The sequence below is a fragment of the Drosophila guanche genome, unplaced genomic scaffold (assembly GCF_900245975.1).
Source record: "Drosophila guanche unplaced genomic scaffold, DGUA_6, whole genome shotgun sequence".
Taxonomy (NCBI): Eukaryota; Metazoa; Arthropoda; class Insecta; order Diptera; family Drosophilidae; genus Drosophila; species Drosophila guanche.
Genome location: NW_022995751.1, coordinates 1,346,222 through 1,365,473, shown reverse-complemented (window position 1 = coordinate 1,365,473; position 19,252 = coordinate 1,346,222). Strand labels below are relative to the sequence as shown.

The 19,252-nt window shown below is 46.6% G+C and overlaps 3 protein-coding genes and 1 long non-coding RNA gene across 8 annotated transcripts; 2 read left to right on the top strand and 2 right to left on the bottom strand.

The window, feature by feature from the left end:
• The first annotated feature begins 95 nt into the window (after nucleotides 1-95).
• On the top strand, nucleotides 96-4,512 carry LOC117587392 (protein zer-1 homolog). 2 transcript variants are annotated; one of them, XM_034278046.1, is made up of 10 exons: nucleotides 96-336; nucleotides 1,086-1,432; nucleotides 1,492-2,300; nucleotides 2,365-2,489; nucleotides 2,555-2,726; nucleotides 2,789-2,950; nucleotides 3,011-3,172; nucleotides 3,242-3,391; nucleotides 3,464-3,709; nucleotides 3,777-4,512. In XM_034278046.1, exons 2-10 carry the CDS (start codon nucleotides 1,132-1,134, stop codon nucleotides 3,942-3,944), a joined length of 2,295 nt encoding a protein of 764 aa, XP_034133937.1. In that variant the 5' UTR covers nucleotides 96-336; nucleotides 1,086-1,131; the 3' UTR covers nucleotides 3,945-4,512. The 2 variants fall into 2 exon arrangements, with proteins under 2 accessions (XP_034133937.1, XP_034133936.1); XM_034278045.1 differs by having other exon boundaries at nucleotides 3,242-3,709.
• Nucleotides 4,513-6,325: 1,813 nt separating this feature from the next.
• On the top strand, nucleotides 6,326-17,798 carry LOC117587393 (protein rhomboid). Of its 2 annotated transcripts, XM_034278047.1 has the most exons (7): nucleotides 6,326-6,520; nucleotides 6,587-6,679; nucleotides 6,750-6,773; nucleotides 6,836-7,012; nucleotides 15,928-16,158; nucleotides 16,215-16,626; nucleotides 16,687-17,798. In XM_034278047.1, the coding sequence occupies exons 1-7, from the start codon at nucleotides 6,350-6,352 to the stop codon at nucleotides 17,043-17,045; spliced, it is 1,467 nt and encodes a 488-aa protein (XP_034133938.1). In that variant the 5' UTR covers nucleotides 6,326-6,349; the 3' UTR covers nucleotides 17,046-17,798. The 2 variants fall into 2 exon arrangements, with proteins under 2 accessions (XP_034133938.1, XP_034133939.1); XM_034278048.1 differs by lacking the exons at nucleotides 6,326-6,520; nucleotides 6,587-6,679; nucleotides 6,750-6,773; nucleotides 6,836-7,012 and adding an exon at nucleotides 14,266-14,466.
• On the bottom strand, nucleotides 6,392-14,124 carry LOC117587398. Of its 3 annotated transcripts, XR_004574061.1 has the most exons (7): nucleotides 13,582-14,124; nucleotides 13,089-13,492; nucleotides 12,427-13,018; nucleotides 10,845-12,358; nucleotides 8,638-10,782; nucleotides 6,625-8,578; nucleotides 6,442-6,528 (listed from the first exon to the last, which is right to left on the bottom strand). It is a non-coding gene; the product is annotated as an uncharacterized LOC117587398 (long non-coding RNA). The 3 variants fall into 3 exon arrangements; XR_004574062.1 differs by having other exon boundaries at nucleotides 6,392-6,528; nucleotides 7,390-8,578; nucleotides 12,427-13,492; XR_004574060.1 differs by having other exon boundaries at nucleotides 12,427-13,492.
• On the bottom strand, nucleotides 15,043-15,839 carry LOC117587397 (dynein light chain roadblock-type 2). The gene has a single exon (XM_034278052.1). It carries the CDS (start codon nucleotides 15,774-15,776, stop codon nucleotides 15,465-15,467), a length of 312 nt encoding a protein of 103 aa, XP_034133943.1. The 5' UTR covers nucleotides 15,777-15,839; the 3' UTR covers nucleotides 15,043-15,464.
• Nucleotides 17,799-19,252: the final 1,454 nt, after the last annotated feature.

Sequence of the window (19,252 nt, the reverse complement as noted above, 5' to 3'; positions counted from 1 at the left end):
TAATTTTATCCCCTGTACATTTACGGTATATTTCCAATTTGAGAATTTACATTTTAGTATATTTGTCCGTGTGTCATGCGGTATTTTTATCGACACATCCGCGGTCACACTGCGTACAAAGAAAATAGAAATCAAAAAAAGTAATAATGAAGTGATTTGGCGACGAAAAACGCAGCAATTACATTTGTTGGCACAACTTCAGTGCTGTGCCTAAGCAATTAGTGCTACGCATGCAACTCAGCACAGCTGCAACTAACTACAAAACGAAAAGACAAAGTCGAGCGCAGCGCAATAGCAGCGAGGGACTCTGCTGGCTGCTAGGGGGACAAGAAAAAGGTACAGAAAGTTGTGATGATCTGATCCCTCCCCACCAACAAGAAGCAGCACATTCTCGTACCCAGCTCAGCTGTTGTGGAACTAGTGATTGACTAGGTTGACTGCTGCTGCCTCTAGTACTAGTGCCCCCGTCCACCTGTTCTGTCCCTCTGCTAAACGCGATAAGGCCAGACAGAGTGTCGCTCGCTGGGCGCTTGGCTTGTAAGCGTTTTTTTCAATAACTACTAAGCACCTACACAGCGACACGACGCTCACAAGCTCGCGAATGGTTTGTTGCCGTTGCTGTTGCGATGATCCATAAAACTCGAATCAGCGAATGCTCCATAAAGATTTTCCGCCTTTGACAGCGAGCAGCAGCAACAGCAGCAGCAGGCGACTTTAACCCGATGTTTAGGCCCCAACAACCAAGCAGACAAACAATGGATTGAACGACTCTACGCTTGACTTTATCCACATTCGAAGGAAGCAACATACATTTGAAGATTTCTTCTTATTTGTTATGTAATTGTTGGCTGGCTATCAGGCTGGCAAAACAAAAACTGAGCACAGATTAGGGGACATCCACCCCACGTGCCATTTCGTAGGGGAAAAGCCATGACTTGTGGATTTGTTTGAGTTCTTTAGAAAATCACAAAGCATGCAGATAGATTCTCGATTTCCAATGATGGTGAAACCCGAAGCTACCAATAGAACATTCATTCCACAGTGAATCATAAACAAACTCTCTTCTCTCTCTCTCTTTCGCTCAGACACACAATTGAGTCACTGGCGGATAGCAAACGAATCGTGCCCAAGATGAGCTGTAAGGTGCGATTGATGGAGGACGGCTCACTGGACGAGGAGCCGCTGACACTGAAGGAGATTGCCTACCAGAAGCTGTGCAACAATCTCGACATCATCAGCAGCTGTCGCCCAGACAACAATCGACTGCTGAATGCCGGCATTGTGCTGCCCAATGAGATATGCGATGGCTTTCTGGAGAACTATCAGCGCTTCAACAGGCCACTGGACGATAATGTCATCAAGTTATTCGAGGACACACAGCGCACATCGCTGAAGATTGTCAATCTACGCAACAGCACACTCAGCAGCATAGGTGAGTGATAGGCACAAAGTGGAAGCCCTTTCCTCAAACCATTTTCTTTCGCTTTGTAGGCTTGGAAACTCTGATGCGCCACAAACTGTTTGCCCTGTCCATGTGGTACTGTGACATGATCACCGTGAATTCGCATCATCTGCTGGCCCACTATGGGGACAGTTTGCGCTCCTTGGAGCTGGGCATAAGCTCGCATCTGCTGCAGAATGCGGAACCCAATGAGAAGGAGCCAGTGGACTTTCAGCTCACGTGTCCGCATCTGCGGCGACTCGTCCTCAATGGCGTGGTCATGCATCATCGTCTGCAGTTTGCCCATTTGCATGATTTGGGACATCTGGACCTCACCTCCTGCGTGCTGGCAAACTTCAGTTTGGAGGCATTGGTGATGCTGCCGAACCTCCACACACTGATCCTGTTCAATGTGTGGCCCATTGCCAATCAGCTGCATGCCATCTGCTGCTTGCGACGCCTGTGCACGCTGGACATCTCCATCTCCAGTTCAGGGAATGGCCATGGCACGTACGACCTGCCCGACCAGACGCTGGAGATGCTCATGGATAATCTGCGCCATCTGACACACCTGGATATCTCAGGCACGAATTTAGCGGGCAACGGTGTGGCCACCAAGGAGTCCACGAATGCCAATGCCAATACCAAAATGGAGCAGCAACACTTTGCCCTCACGGACATACCCGGCCTGGCGTCACGCACCCAACGGCCGCTGCAGTTCCTGGGGCTCTATCACACGGCCCATTGGGCGTGCAAGCGGCATGATATACCCGCACTCGAGGTTGCTGGCGATACCAATGAGCAGCAGATACTAACAGCAGCACGTTACTATCACGACAGACCCGTACTCCTGACGAGGGTGAGTGGGGGCAAACTTTTGTGATGAATTGTTCGCTGATGCGTTTCCTCTCTCTTTCTTTTAGGTACTAAACGATCTGTATCATCTGTTTCGTTTCGAGAACTGCAGGGACATACACACAGCACTGGATGCTGTACTCTCAGCCATGGATCGGCATCTCAAGTTCAAGCATATGCAAATCTCTGGAAGGTAAGGAGCAAGCCCAAGGCAGCCTTTAAGAATGGAAACTAATGCATTTTCCTCCTGTCTTGCAGTGCCACATTGTTCTACATTGTCAAGGGCAGGGAACGCTCAAAGTTTGGCACCTTGCTGCGCAATCACATCATTCGCACGCTGCTCAATGGCATGGAAATGCATCTCACGGACGACACAATGCTGCGGAATGGCTATCTGACACTGACACAGTTCCACATGCCAGCAGATGTGGTAAAGCTCAATCGGAAGATGTCTCCTGTACCCCTTGCTGATTTTCTGCCTCTTTTCTGTAGCTGTTTGAATATGAACGTCTGATCAAGATACTGCTGCATGGTGTGTCCAAGACAGAGCAGGAGGGTTTCGTACAGCGTATTGCCATATATTTGCTAAACACTTTGGCCTGCCAGGTGGATGGACGACAAAAGCTCTTCCTGGGCGAAATGGGTGTAGTTAGTGTGAGTTCTTCAGAGACCGAGAGACCGAGACAAATCTGTATTAATCATTGCTTTATATAGAACATGCTGACGCTGATCAAGGATCGACTCACACGCTCCGTCTTTGATGATGTCATGGAGGTGGCCTGGTCCACCATGTGGAATGTAACCGATGAGACTGCTATTAATTGTAAGAGATTCCTCATTGGACGCGGCATGGAGTATTTCCTTAAATGTTTACACGTAAGCCGAGCATGCAGACAGCCATGTCAAACATTTCCTAAACATTTTCTCTGCTGCTTTCCCGCTCAGACCTTTCCCGATCGTGATGAGCTGCTGCGCAACATGATGGGACTGCTGGGCAATGTCGCAGAGGTGAAATGGCTGCGACCCCAGCTGATGACACAGGAGTTCATAGAGGTGTTCGCCCGTCTGCTGGACTCCTTGAGTGACGGCATCGAGGTGGGTCGAGCGAATACGAGACGAGGGCGACTAGACAATGGTAATGATAACCGTGCTAACGTGCGCTTCCAGGTCAGCTACAATGCGGCCGGTGTGCTCGCGCACATTGCATCCGATGGGGCCGATGCCTGGACCATCAAATCGCCCAGCCGTGAGCATGTGCTGGACCGCATGGTGGCCGCCATTCAGCGTTGGAACATCAAAAGTGAGCGCAACATCAACTATCGCAGCTTTGAGCCCATACTCAGTCTGGTGCGCTGCTATGAGACGCCACAATGCCAGCACTGGGCCGTCTGGGCATTGGCAAATCTGACACAGGTTAGTGGGGAGCCCAGTCCCACAAAGATCACATAGCAGCAGTCTGAGTCCGCCTTCTATGTTCCAGGTTTATCCGGAGAAATATTGCCAGCTGGTGGAGCAGGAGAATGGCATACAGATACTGAACGAGCTGATTGAGCACGAGAGCCCCTACAGTGAGATTAAGCGCATTGCCCGCTTGGTCATTGAGCAGTGCGATTCGGGCTCGGGGTCAGAGCGTATGGTCGAGGGCTGAGCCAAGGCTCCAACTCCGACTAAATATTTAATTATTAGGAGAATGCATCGAGATAATTGATTGATTGATCGATTGGAGGTTTACCTTTAGGCTTTGAGTTTGTTGTACAATTTTAATAGGATTTCGTCTCCTCTGTTTCGTATTTCGTAGTTAAGTGAGTGTTATATTGTTCAAGAGATTCTTCCTTCCTCCCCAAGCCCACTTTTAATGTATAATTCGAGTGCAGCAGAACCCAACAAGAGGATGTCAAATAAGCAGCATAATATCCGATACCCGATACATATACAATTTCATAGACTATATATATACATAGACTATATACATACACATACATAACATATATATATATATATCTGATATATAAAGTGTTGTAAGGCAAGCAAGATTATTTTAGGCCCATCGTGAGGAATGTAAATATTGTTAAAAACCGAAAAACGTAAGAGAGAAAAAGGAAAAAAGGAAAATATCATAGCAAAAGAAAGGCAAAAGCATGAGGCAGCTCCAGATTAAAGAAAGCAAAAAATCCTTCAACTGTAATCCGAGTCTTCTTTGTCTTTAAGCTGTATTTTTAATGAAACATATACATACACACATGCATATATCTTATATATCTGTTTGATTCTGTTCCTAGATTTGTGTTCATTCTGATGCTTACTTTTCCGTTTTCGTTATTTGCATCCGTTCTGCATGGAATAGAGATATGATATGTTTTCTATATGTAGTACAGATCCCTAGAATATAAGACTATAAGTAATGAATGTAAATAATTGCGTGTAACAGTTTTTTTTAGTTTTTTCCCCTCGTCCTTGGCATAAATAATATTTATAACATTGTATGTTATCATTAGTTACCTTATATTACACTTACATACGTATACATATATATAACTTGAATCGTAAGTGACTCACACCTGTGTCTTGCAATTTTCATATAATACGGGAGTCCAAAGTCCCAAACCTTATAGCAGAGCGTAAAGTGGAGAGACCTGGAGAGATCTTCACATGTGAATTGGAGACTTTACCTTCGTATGAGAAGCAGAGACCACATCTTCATCTGTAAAGGGGAGACCTTCGTATTGTCGTCTGTGTGTGTGCACATAAATTGCGGTAGTCAAAGTCTGCTTGGAAGGAGGATGCGTCATGGCGGGGGTGGGTGGTTTCGATGACGAAATGCCAACGGGTTGAAAATTACGGCCAAGGCGCATGTGCGGTGGGAACTCTGTCCATCCATCCCCAAATACAATTTAACAACCCTCAAATGCTCTCATTCACCTGCACTCTCCACACACGCTCGCCAGTTGTCACTCTCATTTTGCAATCAAGTTGACAGTGCTCTCTGTCAGATTTTGCCGCCCGGTTCGTCTATTTATGGTTAAGTGGATGTAAATGTGCTTTAATTGGAGAACTACAAAGGTAAACATAATAAATATTACGAAAAATAACAAACTAAAGTGAAAACAACTTTGAGACGGTAGAAACTGCATTAAATTCGAATAATAACAAAACAAGGGCCATGTGTCTCTTGCCTGCCATGGTTGCACCCATTCAACGGCATTTTGGAGAGGGGAAAACTAGTTTCCATTCACAATACCTACGCGAAATTCAGTCACAGTACGGATGCAATCTATCAATCAATGGAAATCAAATAGTTTTTCAATTCAATAAATCGTAAACAACAATTGCCGTAGTGGAAAACAAAAATGCAAAACAATTGTTTGCTGGAGTCTGCGCAGTGGCGGGTCAAGGCGGCGGCATAACATCAACAAGGAAACTGCAACCGGAACCGGACCCTTGGCGGAATAGCCTTTTGTGAGATCAATAACCTTCTTATGAACAGTTTAGTGAGGGGAGGGAGGAGAGTGCATTACGGTTGCCATGGCAATGAAAACACACAGGGATAAAGGAGACCAAAATAAAGAAAGAAAAAGACAAAAGGAAATTTGTATTCCAGGCATGAAATAGACTAAGGTATTGATTACCGAAGTTAGTCTATGATTAATTGGAATTATCTATCTGGGCCCGCAATTAGTGCAACAATTTCAACGAGTGACAAATTGTAACAAATATTTTCACAGGCCACAAAAACTACCCTACACAGAAAATCATTCCTCTCGACACTGGCGGGATTCGAACCTTAGTCGGAAATTTGAACAAAATCTCGCGCGACATCTCAACGTGCATGACCAAAACGATTGCAATTTTTTCAGCGTCTCAAAGCCACATGAAACTCAAGAGCTTTCAAGGCAAAAGCTTCTTGTAAACATTTTAAATTATTTTATTATATCTTCTTAATTTTTCCACAGAAAAAGACTGTTTCTACACTCACTGCCATTACTTTAAGAAGAACCAAAAAATATACACTAAAAATACAAAATATAAACCTGGATAGCAACGTAGTGCAGCAGCATGTGGCCTGGCTCCGAGCGAGGCAGCTCGCGGGCACTGGAACTCCCAACGAGTCAACATAATGCTGGAGGTAGTAGTCAGCAGGAGACGCTGGCCGATATCGAGCATATATCCACCATAGCTGGCTCGCTGGCCTCCATTGGATCCATATCGCATACACAAATGAGATATGTAAGTGCCTATAAAATTATAAATAAAAAAAAAATATTTAAATTATTTAATAACTTTATATCTAAGCAATGCACAAATGATGCCGGCTATGATACGGAACACACCTCCCTAAACTCTGACTTTGATGAGGCTGAACTGCGCAGGGAATTGCTGAGAGATGTGAGTTTTTATGGGAATTATACCAAAAAACCCTCTGCTAATTCTAGAACATCTCTTTTATCTCCCACAGAAATGGAAACTCCTCTTTGATATGGTAATTAAAAGCAATCCTCGCTACTAGATCAACCCATAACCAAATTCTTTCTTAATTTCCAGTTCGATCCTGAAGGTTTTGGTGAAATTTGCGTCACAGAATTCCTATCGGCCCTCACATCGCCGGAGTTTCTATCCCAAGTGCCTATGAACAAGCGGGAGCTGTTGCTGGAGCGAGCTAAGAAGGCCCAAGTGCCCACTGGTCCGGGCTATGTAACGTTCCAGGACTTTGTGAATGTGGTGAGTGTTCCTCCTCCATCTACGATTTACGGCCATGTGTGTTGGGCCTCAAACTCGATTTAGGTGCAAACACAGGTGCAAAGTATGTGCACCGCCTCGGACCTCGGTACACTCGGTATGGGCTCTTGTTCAAACAGAGTGCAAAAGGAAGGGTACCACAGCACAGCACACCACACACTCTTGTTTGGCAAATGCAAAAAGTACGCTCGGCAAATAGACGCTGGCTTTGGCTCTGCCTCTGCCACTGGCTCTGCTGCTCCTTCAGGGCCGAGCGTCACGCCTGGTTGGACATTTGATTGTTTGCCTGGTCGTCGTCGTCGTGTGTCTGTGGCTCTGCTGCTGCTCCTGCTGTTTGTCCTGATGTGGTTCTTACTTACATTGGTTGGCTGCCCTTGTTCGAAAAAGAGTGTATAGTCCGAGTGGGTCCTGGCTATCCATTTTAAGCTCGACTGCAGCTGCTTGCCACCTCTGCAGGAGTGACTTCTTCTTTGGATTTAGCTTTGATTGGCAATCGTACGTACTATTGCATTTTGATTGATTCTCCAGTTGATTGGCATGCACACATGAGGACAGACAGATAGACAGAACGACACACACACTCCATGCATAATCAATTCCTGAGTGTTTCTCTTGCTTCTTCTTCGTCTTTAGACAATTGTTTGCCCAAAGTGTCGTCAAAGTCATGAATTAGCCATGGCCATCAGCAGCAGGAGCAGCAGCAACAGCAGCAGCAGGACACTGTCTTTATTTGCCTTCTATCTTTGTGTTCTCTGCCTCGTCTCTCTCTATCTCTCTCTGTGTGTGTGTGTGTGCTTCAGTCTAACGGTAATTGTGGATGAGCTCGTACCATGGTGCGCCCATTCTTTACACAATGCACATCCCCTGTGAGTACATTATTAGGTCCTTGTTTGGTCACTGCTAATGCATTTGTTATTCCAATTGTGGGACCCACTCCTCGGCTGTTGCTGCTGCTGCCCTTTGTCTGTGCCATTCATATCTTTAGCATCAATCTGAAGATCCTTGCTGCAATCTTTACTTCGTAGACAACATATTTCCACTTAATTATAAATTTCAATGATCTGCTGTGGATGGTGGGGGGACTGGCGTTGGCCATATGGACCAGGACCTGCCTTCAAGCGAAGGAATGCTCCGAACGATGTCTGCTCCGGCAATGCGACATGCATAATGCAGGGAGCCACCGCTGCTCCTCCTGCTCCTGTTGCTGCTGCAATGGAGATTGCCCTCCGATGATGATGATTGTTGCATTTTTAACAAAAGCTCGCACGTGACAAATCCTTTTATGGCAGCGCAGAGAGCCCTGAGCACCACACCGATGATGACCACAGTGATGGCGACGACGAAGACGCAGGCGACGACGCCACCGAGGGGGCAGCAGATATGTGTTGAACGTTATGACAACTGGTAGGCACGAGGCGACTGCCGCTGCCGGGACTGGCTGGACGGGGCCGCATCTGGCATCAGACACACAGCAGGAGACTACCGGCAGCCGGTCAAGAATCAATCTGATGAGTGTGCTGGTCACTACCACAACGACTTGCGGATGCTCTAAGAGGAGTAGAAATGGGTATTGGAAAGGGTTTTCAATGATTGAATTAGCTACAAACCTTTGAGCAAAGTAATTGCTCCACTTTGACATTCATTGAGGCCTCTGTTCAGCGTCTAATTGATGCCTTGTTCCGTCCTTGTCCTCGTCCCTGGCTAAAGGGTAAACAACACTTTTAATTGCAGTCGGAAAGAATCAGTCAGCAAAAAGCAAGAACGCCGCCAAGGAGCATTCTTGCATTAATCAGAAAGTCAACGGAGCTGCCAAGCATTCGATCATTCGATCATATACCCGGCCCCCGGTTCGGAATGGCCTGGCCTGGCCTGGTCTCTCCCCATTATCATAATCAGGAGACGCAGCTGGCAGACGCCAAAGCTAACCAGCTGAACCTGAACCTGAACTGAACCCGAGACCGAACCTGTGCCGAGCACGCACCAAGAAATTCCAGCGGCTTGTCTTGAATGGGGGCCACAGTCCACAGTTGTGTCGAGAGTGGTTCTCCTCTGTGCTGGAATGCACAGTCAGCCAGCCAGGCAGTCAGCACAGCTGCTGCTGCTACTGCTGCTACATCGAAGATCGAGTTTATTGAATATACATTCGCGAGTGGAGCTCCATCCATCCTCCGCCGCGGTGGCGTCTGCTGCTGCTCCTTTCTGTTGATCTCCAGCTTCGATAGGCGGCTAGAATCAGATCAAATTCGGACTTTGGAGTCCGCTGTTGGCTGCTGGCTGCTCCTTCTACTTCTGTTTGGTAGGTGCAAAATGCCTTGCGCCTTGGGCTCAGGGGACGCCTGGCAGCAAAACCTGGAGGCGATCGTAGAGAGATGGCGACGGCCGCTACGACGACGCAGACGATGCGGTATTAAATCAATGCCAATCCATAAATGGCCTACGCGGCGCGTAGATTGAATTGGAATCTCTTGGCGATTTCATTATTCTGCAATAAAATCGCGCAAATCGATGTGCTGGGGTTGGGGTTGGAGGCAGACGGGCGCGAGTGGCAAACATTTCTGGTTAATTATGAATGAGAGCTGTTGGATAGGGGAAAATTATGATCTAGATTGTAGGAAATCTTATGAGCCATGTTCCTGGGTATTCCTTATCCCTCAAAGTAGTCTGCCATTCACTGCTGCACCTTTAAGTCCTTGAACAATCGAAATAATCCGTAGAAAACGACTGCAGCTAGCGCGTTTAATCGCTTTGAGGTTTCCATCAATTGGATTCTCTTCTTTGGCGGATGCCAAAAACAACTTTGATGGCTGCTTGAACCGTGAGTTGTCGCTGGAGTGGGCGTGACGTGGGAGTTTCCACTCCCACACACATCCTTCAGCATTCAGCAGTGAGTTGTCGTCCTTCTGCTGCTGCTCCATCGGACATTGAGTTCGCTTGCTTCCCCACTCGGCATTCAGCTGTCCTCTCGCCTCCTCTATTGACATTGGTGCTTGCCGCTCTGCTTCTGCTGCTTCATCGGGCCATTGGGCTCTACTCCTCCATTGGGGCATTGGGCTCTACTCCTTCATCGTGCCATTTCTGCTCTCATTTTGGCCACCTCTTGCTGCTGACGTTGTTTGGTCAATGGTCAATTTGGCAGCCGTTTATTTTGATTGTTGTGCATCCGGGGGCAAGGATAACGACGTGCACCCGAAATGGACCAAAACCCCAGGAGCCGAACTTTTGGGGCGGCCATGCAACTGCAACTGCTCCTCCTCCTCCACATCCACGCCTGCCCATTGCCTCTCAATGCAATATTTTTTGGTATCGTCCCGAAATTCAAGCCAAAAAAAGGAGAGGATGAACGACCATGTAGACAGCATTTCCTCCACTGTTTGGTATCCTGCGGCGTGGCGTAGCGTAGCGGCGTTCATGTCCCGTTTCGCATATCTCGAAATGATCATTTTTGCATTTTATTTTTGCACGTGAGTCCCGTCCCGTTGGGTTCTTCCGTTCGCCAAGCAGCGTCCATCCAGGCTGCAGGTGTTTGTCCGCGAATGCGAGAGTTTATGTAATCCCCGGCCACATAACCGACGACAATTTATCTTCAAAACATTTTCAGGAAATCGAATTTTGCGTTTCGTTTTTGGAAGTGTCTGTCTGTGTGTGTTCGAAATCGGCTCTGTGAGGAGAATCATCGTCCGCAACACACTTTCCCTGGGGGGGTTTGAAATCAAATTAAGTTTCATTTGTTCTCCTCGCTCACCTTGCAACCCCTGCAACAAAGAAAACGAAACGAACTAATTATGTTGAAATACATTTAAATGGGGCAGCGCACCTGTGACATTTACGACAGCGTCATAAAAAAACACCGAAAAACCCCGAGCGGAGCAGCTTCAGAGGTTGGCCGAGGGGTCAATGAATTAGAAGAAGTTACATCGGAGGTGCCACTGCTGCTGCCGCTTCTGCTGTTGCATTCCGCGTTCTTCGCTCAAGTGCCTCGAATAATTGTGTTGTGTCCGAGGCGGAAGCGCAGGCACGGGGTGCGCACATCATTAACCTGTGACCCGATCCATACGCTAATGAGACATCAGTCCACGGTCGTAGCTGTGGCCATCCTCCTCTCTAAGCCTAGGACACGCGTTGCTCAGGTTTACACCTACTCTTCCACTCCTACTCCTACTCCATGGCAGTGGCAGCTGAAATCGTCAGATTTCGGCTGCTCAGTGGGTTGGAAAAGTCTGCCTTTGGGTCTAGAAATGTGTTTGGTTTGTGTTTTTTGTTGTGTTTTGTGGATTGTTTAGAGCAATATCCGATTTCGAGGCATATGCTTCCTCCATTTGGCGGCACGCCCCTTCAAAGGTACGCGCGGGTACGTCCTAGTTCGAACAGCGCAGTCAAACAATGCGTATGGCTCAAGTGGAAGGCAGGAAGCCTCCTCGCTCGCCTCGGCTCACTCGCTCGTTTGGCTCTCTTTTAGGTTCGTTTGCCTCCATTTTTGCCAATCTGCTGCCAAACAATGTGAGAGGAGTGACTGTGCTGGAGTGCCTCGCGTGTCATTCCATTTCCGCTTGCCTCAGAAATCGCAAATCAAATACAGAAGGAGACGACAGCTGCTCCTTGCTCCTTTGCATACACATACGCCAGGCAAGGCAAGGCAAGGCAAAGCATATCCTTAATCTATATATGGCAATGCAATGGAGTCGCATGTACAGCTTTTGATTTTGCAATACAAAAGCCAACGGGCGGTGACTGTGTGTGCACTCCAATTCTCAAGACAAAAGACGGCGTCAAAGGCCAAAACGTCAAGGTGGAACGTACCGATGGAACATTTTCCACTGATTCATGGATTATTTCTTAACGTCTTGGCAGTGCGTACTTTTACTCGTACTCCCTCTTTTTCGCTGTGTGTTGTGTGTGTTCTTATTGTTCTTGACATCGCAAATACAGGAAACTGCTGCCGCTGCTGCTGCTGCTGGGAAAGGTGCAAACGAACTTCCGCTCCAAATCAGTTTTCGATTTGCTTTTTCTGTCGCTTATCGCTGTTTTCCATATCCATTTCAGTGCTCCTCTCTTTTGGCCTTTCAGCTGCTTGTTTGCACTTTTTCCTTTTCCATTCTTTTTGCTGCTTTGTTGCTGCCGCTGGCACGCGCTCCCTTCCATGCACTTTACTGGCAGATGTCAATCCACGCCACTGATGTGAGGTAGATTCTTACAGTCTTAAGCTTAGGGAATGGCCATGCCACGCCATGCCACTAATCAATCATCATCTAGCTGAGGCCCCCCACAAAACGGTAGCGCCAAAGCCAAAGCGGCTGAAAGCCTGATTACCCTGTAATTAGGCAGCGCAACCTGCCAAAAAAAAAAACGAAGGCAAATGTGAATTTAATGAGTAAAAATGTGATAATTAGCGGACATACCGGACCCCCGATGAGGCCGACAAAGGTCAGAGGGCCGAGGCGTATACCTCATCCTCTCGTTTCTCATCTCGTTTCATCCCAGAACTAATTACAGGGTCCCAGGGAGAGTCCTCGTCGCAGTCATTTGGCTAGACGAAAACCCCAGCAGTAGAGGTGCAGGCATAGGTCCAGGCAGCAAGTGCATCCGTTCTGCTGTAATTGCTGTGTTTGTTTAAGATTTAAGCAACTGTTTTCGCGTTGCGTTGCGGCTGCCCTCCAGCTAAATGCAAATTGAATTAGGCCTTGGCATAATATTGTCATTCAATTAGATGATCCGTTGGCCGGTCAGTGGTTGCGCAGGGCTTCAAGGTGTTGTTTTTGCCTGTGCCGACAAACAAATCCCATCCATCCGCATCCATGAAATGAGCTTAGCCGCTTGGCCATGGCCTGCAGGCAAGATGAAAAACAAATGTTAATCAAATGGAAGATTACATGAGCGCCAAAAGAATGTGGAGGAGCTCTCCCATTTCGACTGCCACTGCTCTCCAGGCGGCTGCAACTCCCTCTTTTGAATTCCACTTTTGCCAGACTTCAGTTTATAAATATTGCTCAACTGTTTGGAATAAAAATGTCAACACGGCGGAGCCAGTAGGAGCTACGAAATGCATAATAGAGTGGCATACAATGCCTCACCGCTTCGCTGCCCGATGCCGCCTGGCCACCAACACGGATGCAGGCTATGAGCTGGCACCACCGCCGGCGGAGATGTCCTTTTTGCGCATTGCCAAGAGCTGACACACACACACACACACACACATGTGTGTGCGGTGTGGTGGCGGTTCTGCTGCAACGGACGTAATTCAAAGGAATTTTTTCCATGCCGGGCCATGCCTCATAGAGAGGAAGCCGCCAACGCTGCAGTTGTTGCTTTTGGTCCCATCCTCCTCCACCTCCACCGAAGGCAATGGACCATGTTTGACCATGTCCGGGGTCCTGTCCTGCCCGTGTGTTAAATGTTTTGCGTCAATTTGTCGCTTTATGTTTGCGACGCGACCCAAAAAACAAAAACAAAAAACACACACAGGCCCTGCGGAAAGGAGCAAACGTGAATGGAGCAATGGAATCATATAGTTTTAACACAGTTAAATGAAAGTCCACCGTCCACCGTTCACATACCTGGTGACGTCATGCGGTGACCAGGGCAAGGCAGGCTTGGCTTTCATTTGCTCTTGCGTCTGCGTCGTCTGTGCCCAGGTAATGACATTATCAGCCGCAGCAAGGACACTGTTCCACGTCGGTATGGGCATCGACATCCCATGGTGCGCAGTGCGCACACGGAGTCACTAAACAAACGATAATGCAATTCTTTCGGCAGCCCAACCCTCCTCCATTTGGCCCTTTTTTTCTCCTATTTGTGTTGTGTGTTTTGATCGCTTGATCTTACCGAAAAGAGACCAAACCCCATTTGTCACTTGGCCACAATGCATCTGGGTGTTCTGTTCCCATTGTTGACAACACAAATTCGTAAGGCATATTGTTAGCGGCAAATTGTAACAATTTAATACGAGGAAATGTAATCGGAAGTAAATCGGAGCGCAGTACACAATTCCTCCGAAGAACTGGGGCTGCCATACAGGATTGTGGTGTGATTAGTGAATCGAGGCCCCTCCTTTTACTTGGTTGACTCCAGGCGATCCAAAGATTCGAGGTCGCGACAATGTCCAGCTTGTTTGTTTTTTGCATATTTTTGGTTTGATCAGTAATTGAAAGTTATTCAACACTAGCCAGCAAGTGGACGTGGCAGTAGGGTAGAAGAAAGAGAGAGAGAGGGAGAGACATATAGAGCAAAGAGGAGACTGCAAAAGAAACTTACGCACGCCGGCGGGAACGATGTCGTGTCGGACGTTTTCCATTCAACAAAATAATTAATTAGTTAAGTGTTGAGTGTTAATTGTGATTAAATTATAAATTGTGTTGAATTAGCCAAGCATCATGGCAAATTGATTGGAAAGCAGCTGGAGCAGAAAGCAGAGAAAATCCAGCCTGGCTAGATTTCACCGCGTAAGTGGATCTCAGCAACGTTGCTGGAAGTTCGTATAGAGTTCAACATGCAATTTCCAGTAATTGGATACACACCCACACATTGATATTGGCTGTGTTGCCACCTAGTGCTGTTTACTATGCAAATATTGTGTGTGAGCGTGTGTGCGTGAGCGAGACAAACAGAATTGGAGAGTAAACTGTAGCCGCATGCCGCCCCTCCCCTCTCTTTTGCTGGTGATTTATCAATTAAATAAAATTTGATAATTACTAGAATTAAGCAAACTGAGCTGCCAGACTAGCACTGCTGATTAACCGCAAGTAGTAGTGACACTGCCCAGCTCTCACACCCACTCTCTCGCCCCCACCCCGCATAGCGGATGTAACTATATTGTGAGCGTTCTCTTTTTATTTTTTGTTGGCCTGCGGCTCTGAAAACTTAATTTGTGGCGGTTTTTTCTTGTTTTCCTTTCGTAATCGTGCATTTTAATTGCGTGTAGGCTTCATTTGGATTCCTCTGCACCCCGCGCCCCCCGGGCAGTTCCACTTGCCTTTAATTAAACACAATACACATTTTCCGCCTTTTGCAGATTTTCGTCTTGTTTCTGTTGTTGTTTTATGTGCCGACTTAATTGCGTGGCCCGTTTCGCATCTTTGTTAACATCTTAATTACATAATAAAACCTATTTAGTTTTGCGCTAGTCACACACAGTACGCGTAAGCCAAATGTGAATCCAAAGAGTTGTTCATAATTTTATGGCTCGTTTAGTTTTGGGGTTAAAGATTTACGCTCTCAGATGAAATGCCAAAAAAAACAACAACAGGTAAAGAGATGTCTCTCTCATTCCAGCGCAATCCATCAAGTGTTACGGTAAATGTCCTCACTTCCCCTTCGAAGATGAGAGTCTCTCCAGAAGTCTCCGCGTGTAACTATGTCCATCCCTTTCCAGTTCATTGCATTATTGATATTGTATGTTTCCCTGTGTGTGACTATGTCCATCCCACTCCAACGCATTCAATTACAATACCACTGTTACGATAAACGAGTCTTCGGGCGCCACCATGTACTCAAATTTGCGTGTTGCCACCCGGAGAAAACACAGCTTGTCGGTTGGATCCCAATCCCGTACGGCGCTTTGAGCCAATTTCACAAAATTCGAATTCAAATGCTTGACGATCGCAACGGCCGTGCTGTTGTCAAAGGAGGTTTGCATGAGGGTATCCGAGCCAGTCTCCGACACGACATATCCACTCGTCTGCTCCGTGATGCGTGCCGTATTCTCCGCATTTTTTTGCACGACAGAACTCAGATTTCGATAGTTTCGCTTCATTGTAGAAAATTTATAAGTATAGAGGCGGAGCTCCGTATGCTAGCAGGGATCAGGTTGTAATGATAGAATTGTATGTCTCCCCCTTTGAATTTTGGCGCACAGCCTCCTGGGATTACTCCTTTTAAGCTTCCCCTTTTCTGTTCCCTTGCAGATGAGCGGCAAGCGAACGCGCAGCTTTAAATGTGCCGTCCATCATCGTGATCGTGAGGTGTGCTCTGAGAACGACTTTCAGCTGGTGCTGAGCGAACCGCCGCTCTTTCGCAAGATGGTGCATGCCGTGGCCATGGAGATCCTGCCCGAGGAGCGGGATCGCAAGTATTATGCAGATCGTTACACCTGCTGTCCGCCGCCCTTCTTCATTATCCTCGTAACAGTCGTAGAGGTGGGTAACCCTTTGCTTGCCACAGCTTAATATATTGATTCCCTCTCGCTTCTTAGTTGGGTTTCTTTGTGTATCACACGATGGTCACGGGAGAGGCTGCGCCACGTGGACCCATACCCACCGATTCAATGTTCATCTATAGACCGGACAAGCGGCACGAGATCTGGCGGTTTCTCTGCTACATGGTGCTGCACGCTGGCTGGCTGCATCTGGGCTTCAATGTGGCCGTGCAGCTGCTGTTTGGCCTGCCGCTGGAGATGGTCCATGGCTCGACGAGGATCGCCTGCATTTACTTCTCGGGCGTGCTGGCCGGCTCGCTGGGCACCAGCATCTTCGATCCGGAGGTGTTTCTGGTGGGCGCCAGTGGCGGTGTCTACGCTCTCTTGGCCGCCCATCTGGCCAATGTGCTGCTCAACTATCACCAAATGCGTTATGGAGTGATACGACTGCTGCATATATTGGTTTTTGGTAAGACATAAAAGCCATAAACAAGGAAAAATCATAATTTATAGAGAAATCTCTTTGCAGTTTCATTTGATTTTGGTTTTGCCATCTATGCGCGCTATGCTGGCGAGGATGTGCTGCTGTCGAGTGCCGCCGTCAGTGAGGTTCAGCATGTCACAGATGCCACCGATACTGTGGCCGCCGTCTCGTTTGTGGCCCATCTGGCGGGTGCTGTGGCGGGACTCACCATCGGGCTGCTGGTGCTGAAGAGTTTCGAGCAGAAGCTGCACGAGAATCTCCTCTGGTGGATTGCCCTCGGCACCTACTCGGCCCTGGTGGTCTTTGCCATTGCCTTCAACATTCTGCATGGCTTTGCTCTGTTCAATATGCGCATGGAGAAGATACGCGTCACGGAGACGTACTTTAGTGACTTTCAGGTGTGAGAGGATCCCGCTAGATGCCCGTTTTGTTTTTTGAACAATTTCTGTTTCATTTTCGTTACGTTGAAGTTTTTATTGTTTTTTCGAACGAGTTTCCAGCTTGTCTCCCCCAATTTAATTGTTTTTGTAGTGTGCTTATCTGTATGAATCGGATATATGGAGCACTATATCTATATCTATATATATTTATATGTATAGGGGACAAATCGTGTCGTGTAATCATTATATTATGTTTCGTTTTCTGCTAGTTAAGTACAAAGAATCGATGGGAAAAAGTATCAGAATCATTGAAATGAGAAATATTTACAACAAATCGAACTGATTAGGTGTAACATAATGCTCAAGGAATTCGATATATTTATATAAACATAAATATCTAGTTTAAATGCAAGACTTTCTAGGAATAAATGCCATCAAGGAATCAATTTAAGCTGAACAAAAAAAAATATACATACAAGTTGTATTGCTTTATGTGCGAACCGATATTGGCAATGCAATATTTGTAGGAAATTCGAACAGGCCTTAACACACACATTGAGATGATGATAATTCCTACCTCAGCATCAAAATGAAGCTTACAAAAGTAATATTTAAATTGATTTCAATTTGATGTAGCCGCAACCACTGCCAGCTTTTGTGGGTCAATTAGAGGACGCCAAACCAATCGATTTTTGCATAAATATACACCGTTTGTATTTACAATGTTTGTTGTACTTGTAAATAAATTGAATAAAATCGATACTTATTTTCAAGCAATAGTTTAAATTTGAATTTGAATTGGGCGGGCTCACAGCTGAGTTTCTGGATCAGCGGCCATCTTTGGAGAGTTCGCGTTTTTTCAGAAGTCGTAGTGTGCGTCGGGTCGTGTAAATTTTCGTTTTTTTGCGGTTTTAACGACAAATAAAGGCAATATACTTTTATAATCGCCTGGGCTATAGCATATCCCGTCCGGGAGTAGTGGGAAAACTACAATTACTCCTGATGCTTGCATCTTTGCCCACTCAGCAGCATTCTCACTGCCGCAGCATTGCCTAGAGCGCCCACGCTCTCCCGCCTACAAGTCTCCACGATCAGCAGCCATTTGGGGAGAGTTTGTGTTCTTGTAAAAATGTCGTAGTGCGCGGTTTTCGGATTCTCGCGTATTTAAAGATAAAGAATGGCAATCCATCCTTATTATTTCACGAGTTATGGCATATCCTGAAGGGGAGCAGTGAAAAAACTATAATTTCGCTTGACACGCGCACCTGTGCCACGACAGTGTCGCCAACAGGAGCACCACATCCACACCACCGCACAACTTTGGCTTTTTTGCGTGGTTTCGTTTTGCTATGTTGCGTGTTTGTGACATCTACATTTACGTCCCGGGTGATTCCCTCACCCCTCGCCTTCGCATTCATCCTCTCCGGCAGTGCAGTTAACAAATCCCAATCCCAGCGGAGGGACACGGAATTTATGTTTTATTTGTGGATATGATACCAGCACATTTCACCGTTAAGTCATTCGTCAGCGTTGTCACACCACCTAACGGAAATAAGCAAGGGCAAAAGAAAGGAAGCGGAGAAGGAGGAGCATCGAAAAGTGATGAGAAAACAAATGCAAAAGATGGAATAAGCAACAACTGTGTCCACGCGCCGATTTCCTTTTGGACAAAAGATGCTGTTTCCCCCACATTGACGCTGATTAATGTTGGAAATGTGATAATTTGATGCTGCCAACGCCAGAATAAAAGGTAAGGGTAGAAGAAAGGTTGTAAGCTAGGATTGTCCACTTGTTGGAAGTTAGGATGAGCGCACTGGGTGGAATATATTCCAGGTCTGGCTGGAGCATGAAAAAGAGAGAGGGTGGAATGCATTTGAAATGAGGGGTAGGGCTAAGAGAGTGGGTGGAATGTATTGCAAAAACGGCATCTCAACTCTCCAAACCACTAGATGGCGGTTAGTGTGAAGAGAGTGGGTGGGTTGACAACCAAGAAAAGCTTAGGATGAAGAGAGTCAGATCGGAAAGAGATGAAGTGAGAAGAGAGTGGCTGGAGTGTATTCGATTTCGAGGTTAGGTTGAAGAAGTATCTAAAAATATCGTTGAAAATACAGAAAAAAGGAAAGAGTTAATAAAGTAAATAGAAAATCCTTAAGTCCCACTAAGATTCGCAGTAATTTCTTCACATTGCTAATACATAGATTAACTGCAACGACTCCACTTAACTAAACTTC

Bases quoted from the DNA above. Each gene is read 5' to 3' on its own strand.
- LOC117587397 (XM_034278052.1), bottom strand. From the start codon at position 15,776: ATGAAGCGAAACTATCGAAATCTGAGTTCTGTCGTGCAAAAAAATGCG.
- LOC117587392 (XM_034278045.1), top strand. From the start codon at position 1,132: ATGAGCTGTAAGGTGCGATTGATGGAGGACGGCTCACTGGACGAGGAG. The intron at 2,727-2,788 runs GTAAAGCTCAAT...TCTTTTCTGTAG, and splicing joins TCCACATGCCAGCAGATGTG to CTGTTTGAATATGAACGTCT. The intron at 3,710-3,776 runs GTTAGTGGGGAG...TCTATGTTCCAG, and splicing joins CATTGGCAAATCTGACACAG to GTTTATCCGGAGAAATATTG.
- LOC117587393 (XM_034278047.1), top strand. From the start codon at position 6,350: ATGTGGCCTGGCTCCGAGCGAGGCAGCTCGCGGGCACTGGAACTCCCA. The intron at 6,521-6,586 runs GTAAGTGCCTAT...TTTATATCTAAG, and splicing joins CGCATACACAAATGAGATAT to CAATGCACAAATGATGCCGG. The intron at 16,627-16,686 runs GTAAGACATAAA...ATCTCTTTGCAG, and splicing joins GCTGCATATATTGGTTTTTG to TTTCATTTGATTTTGGTTTT.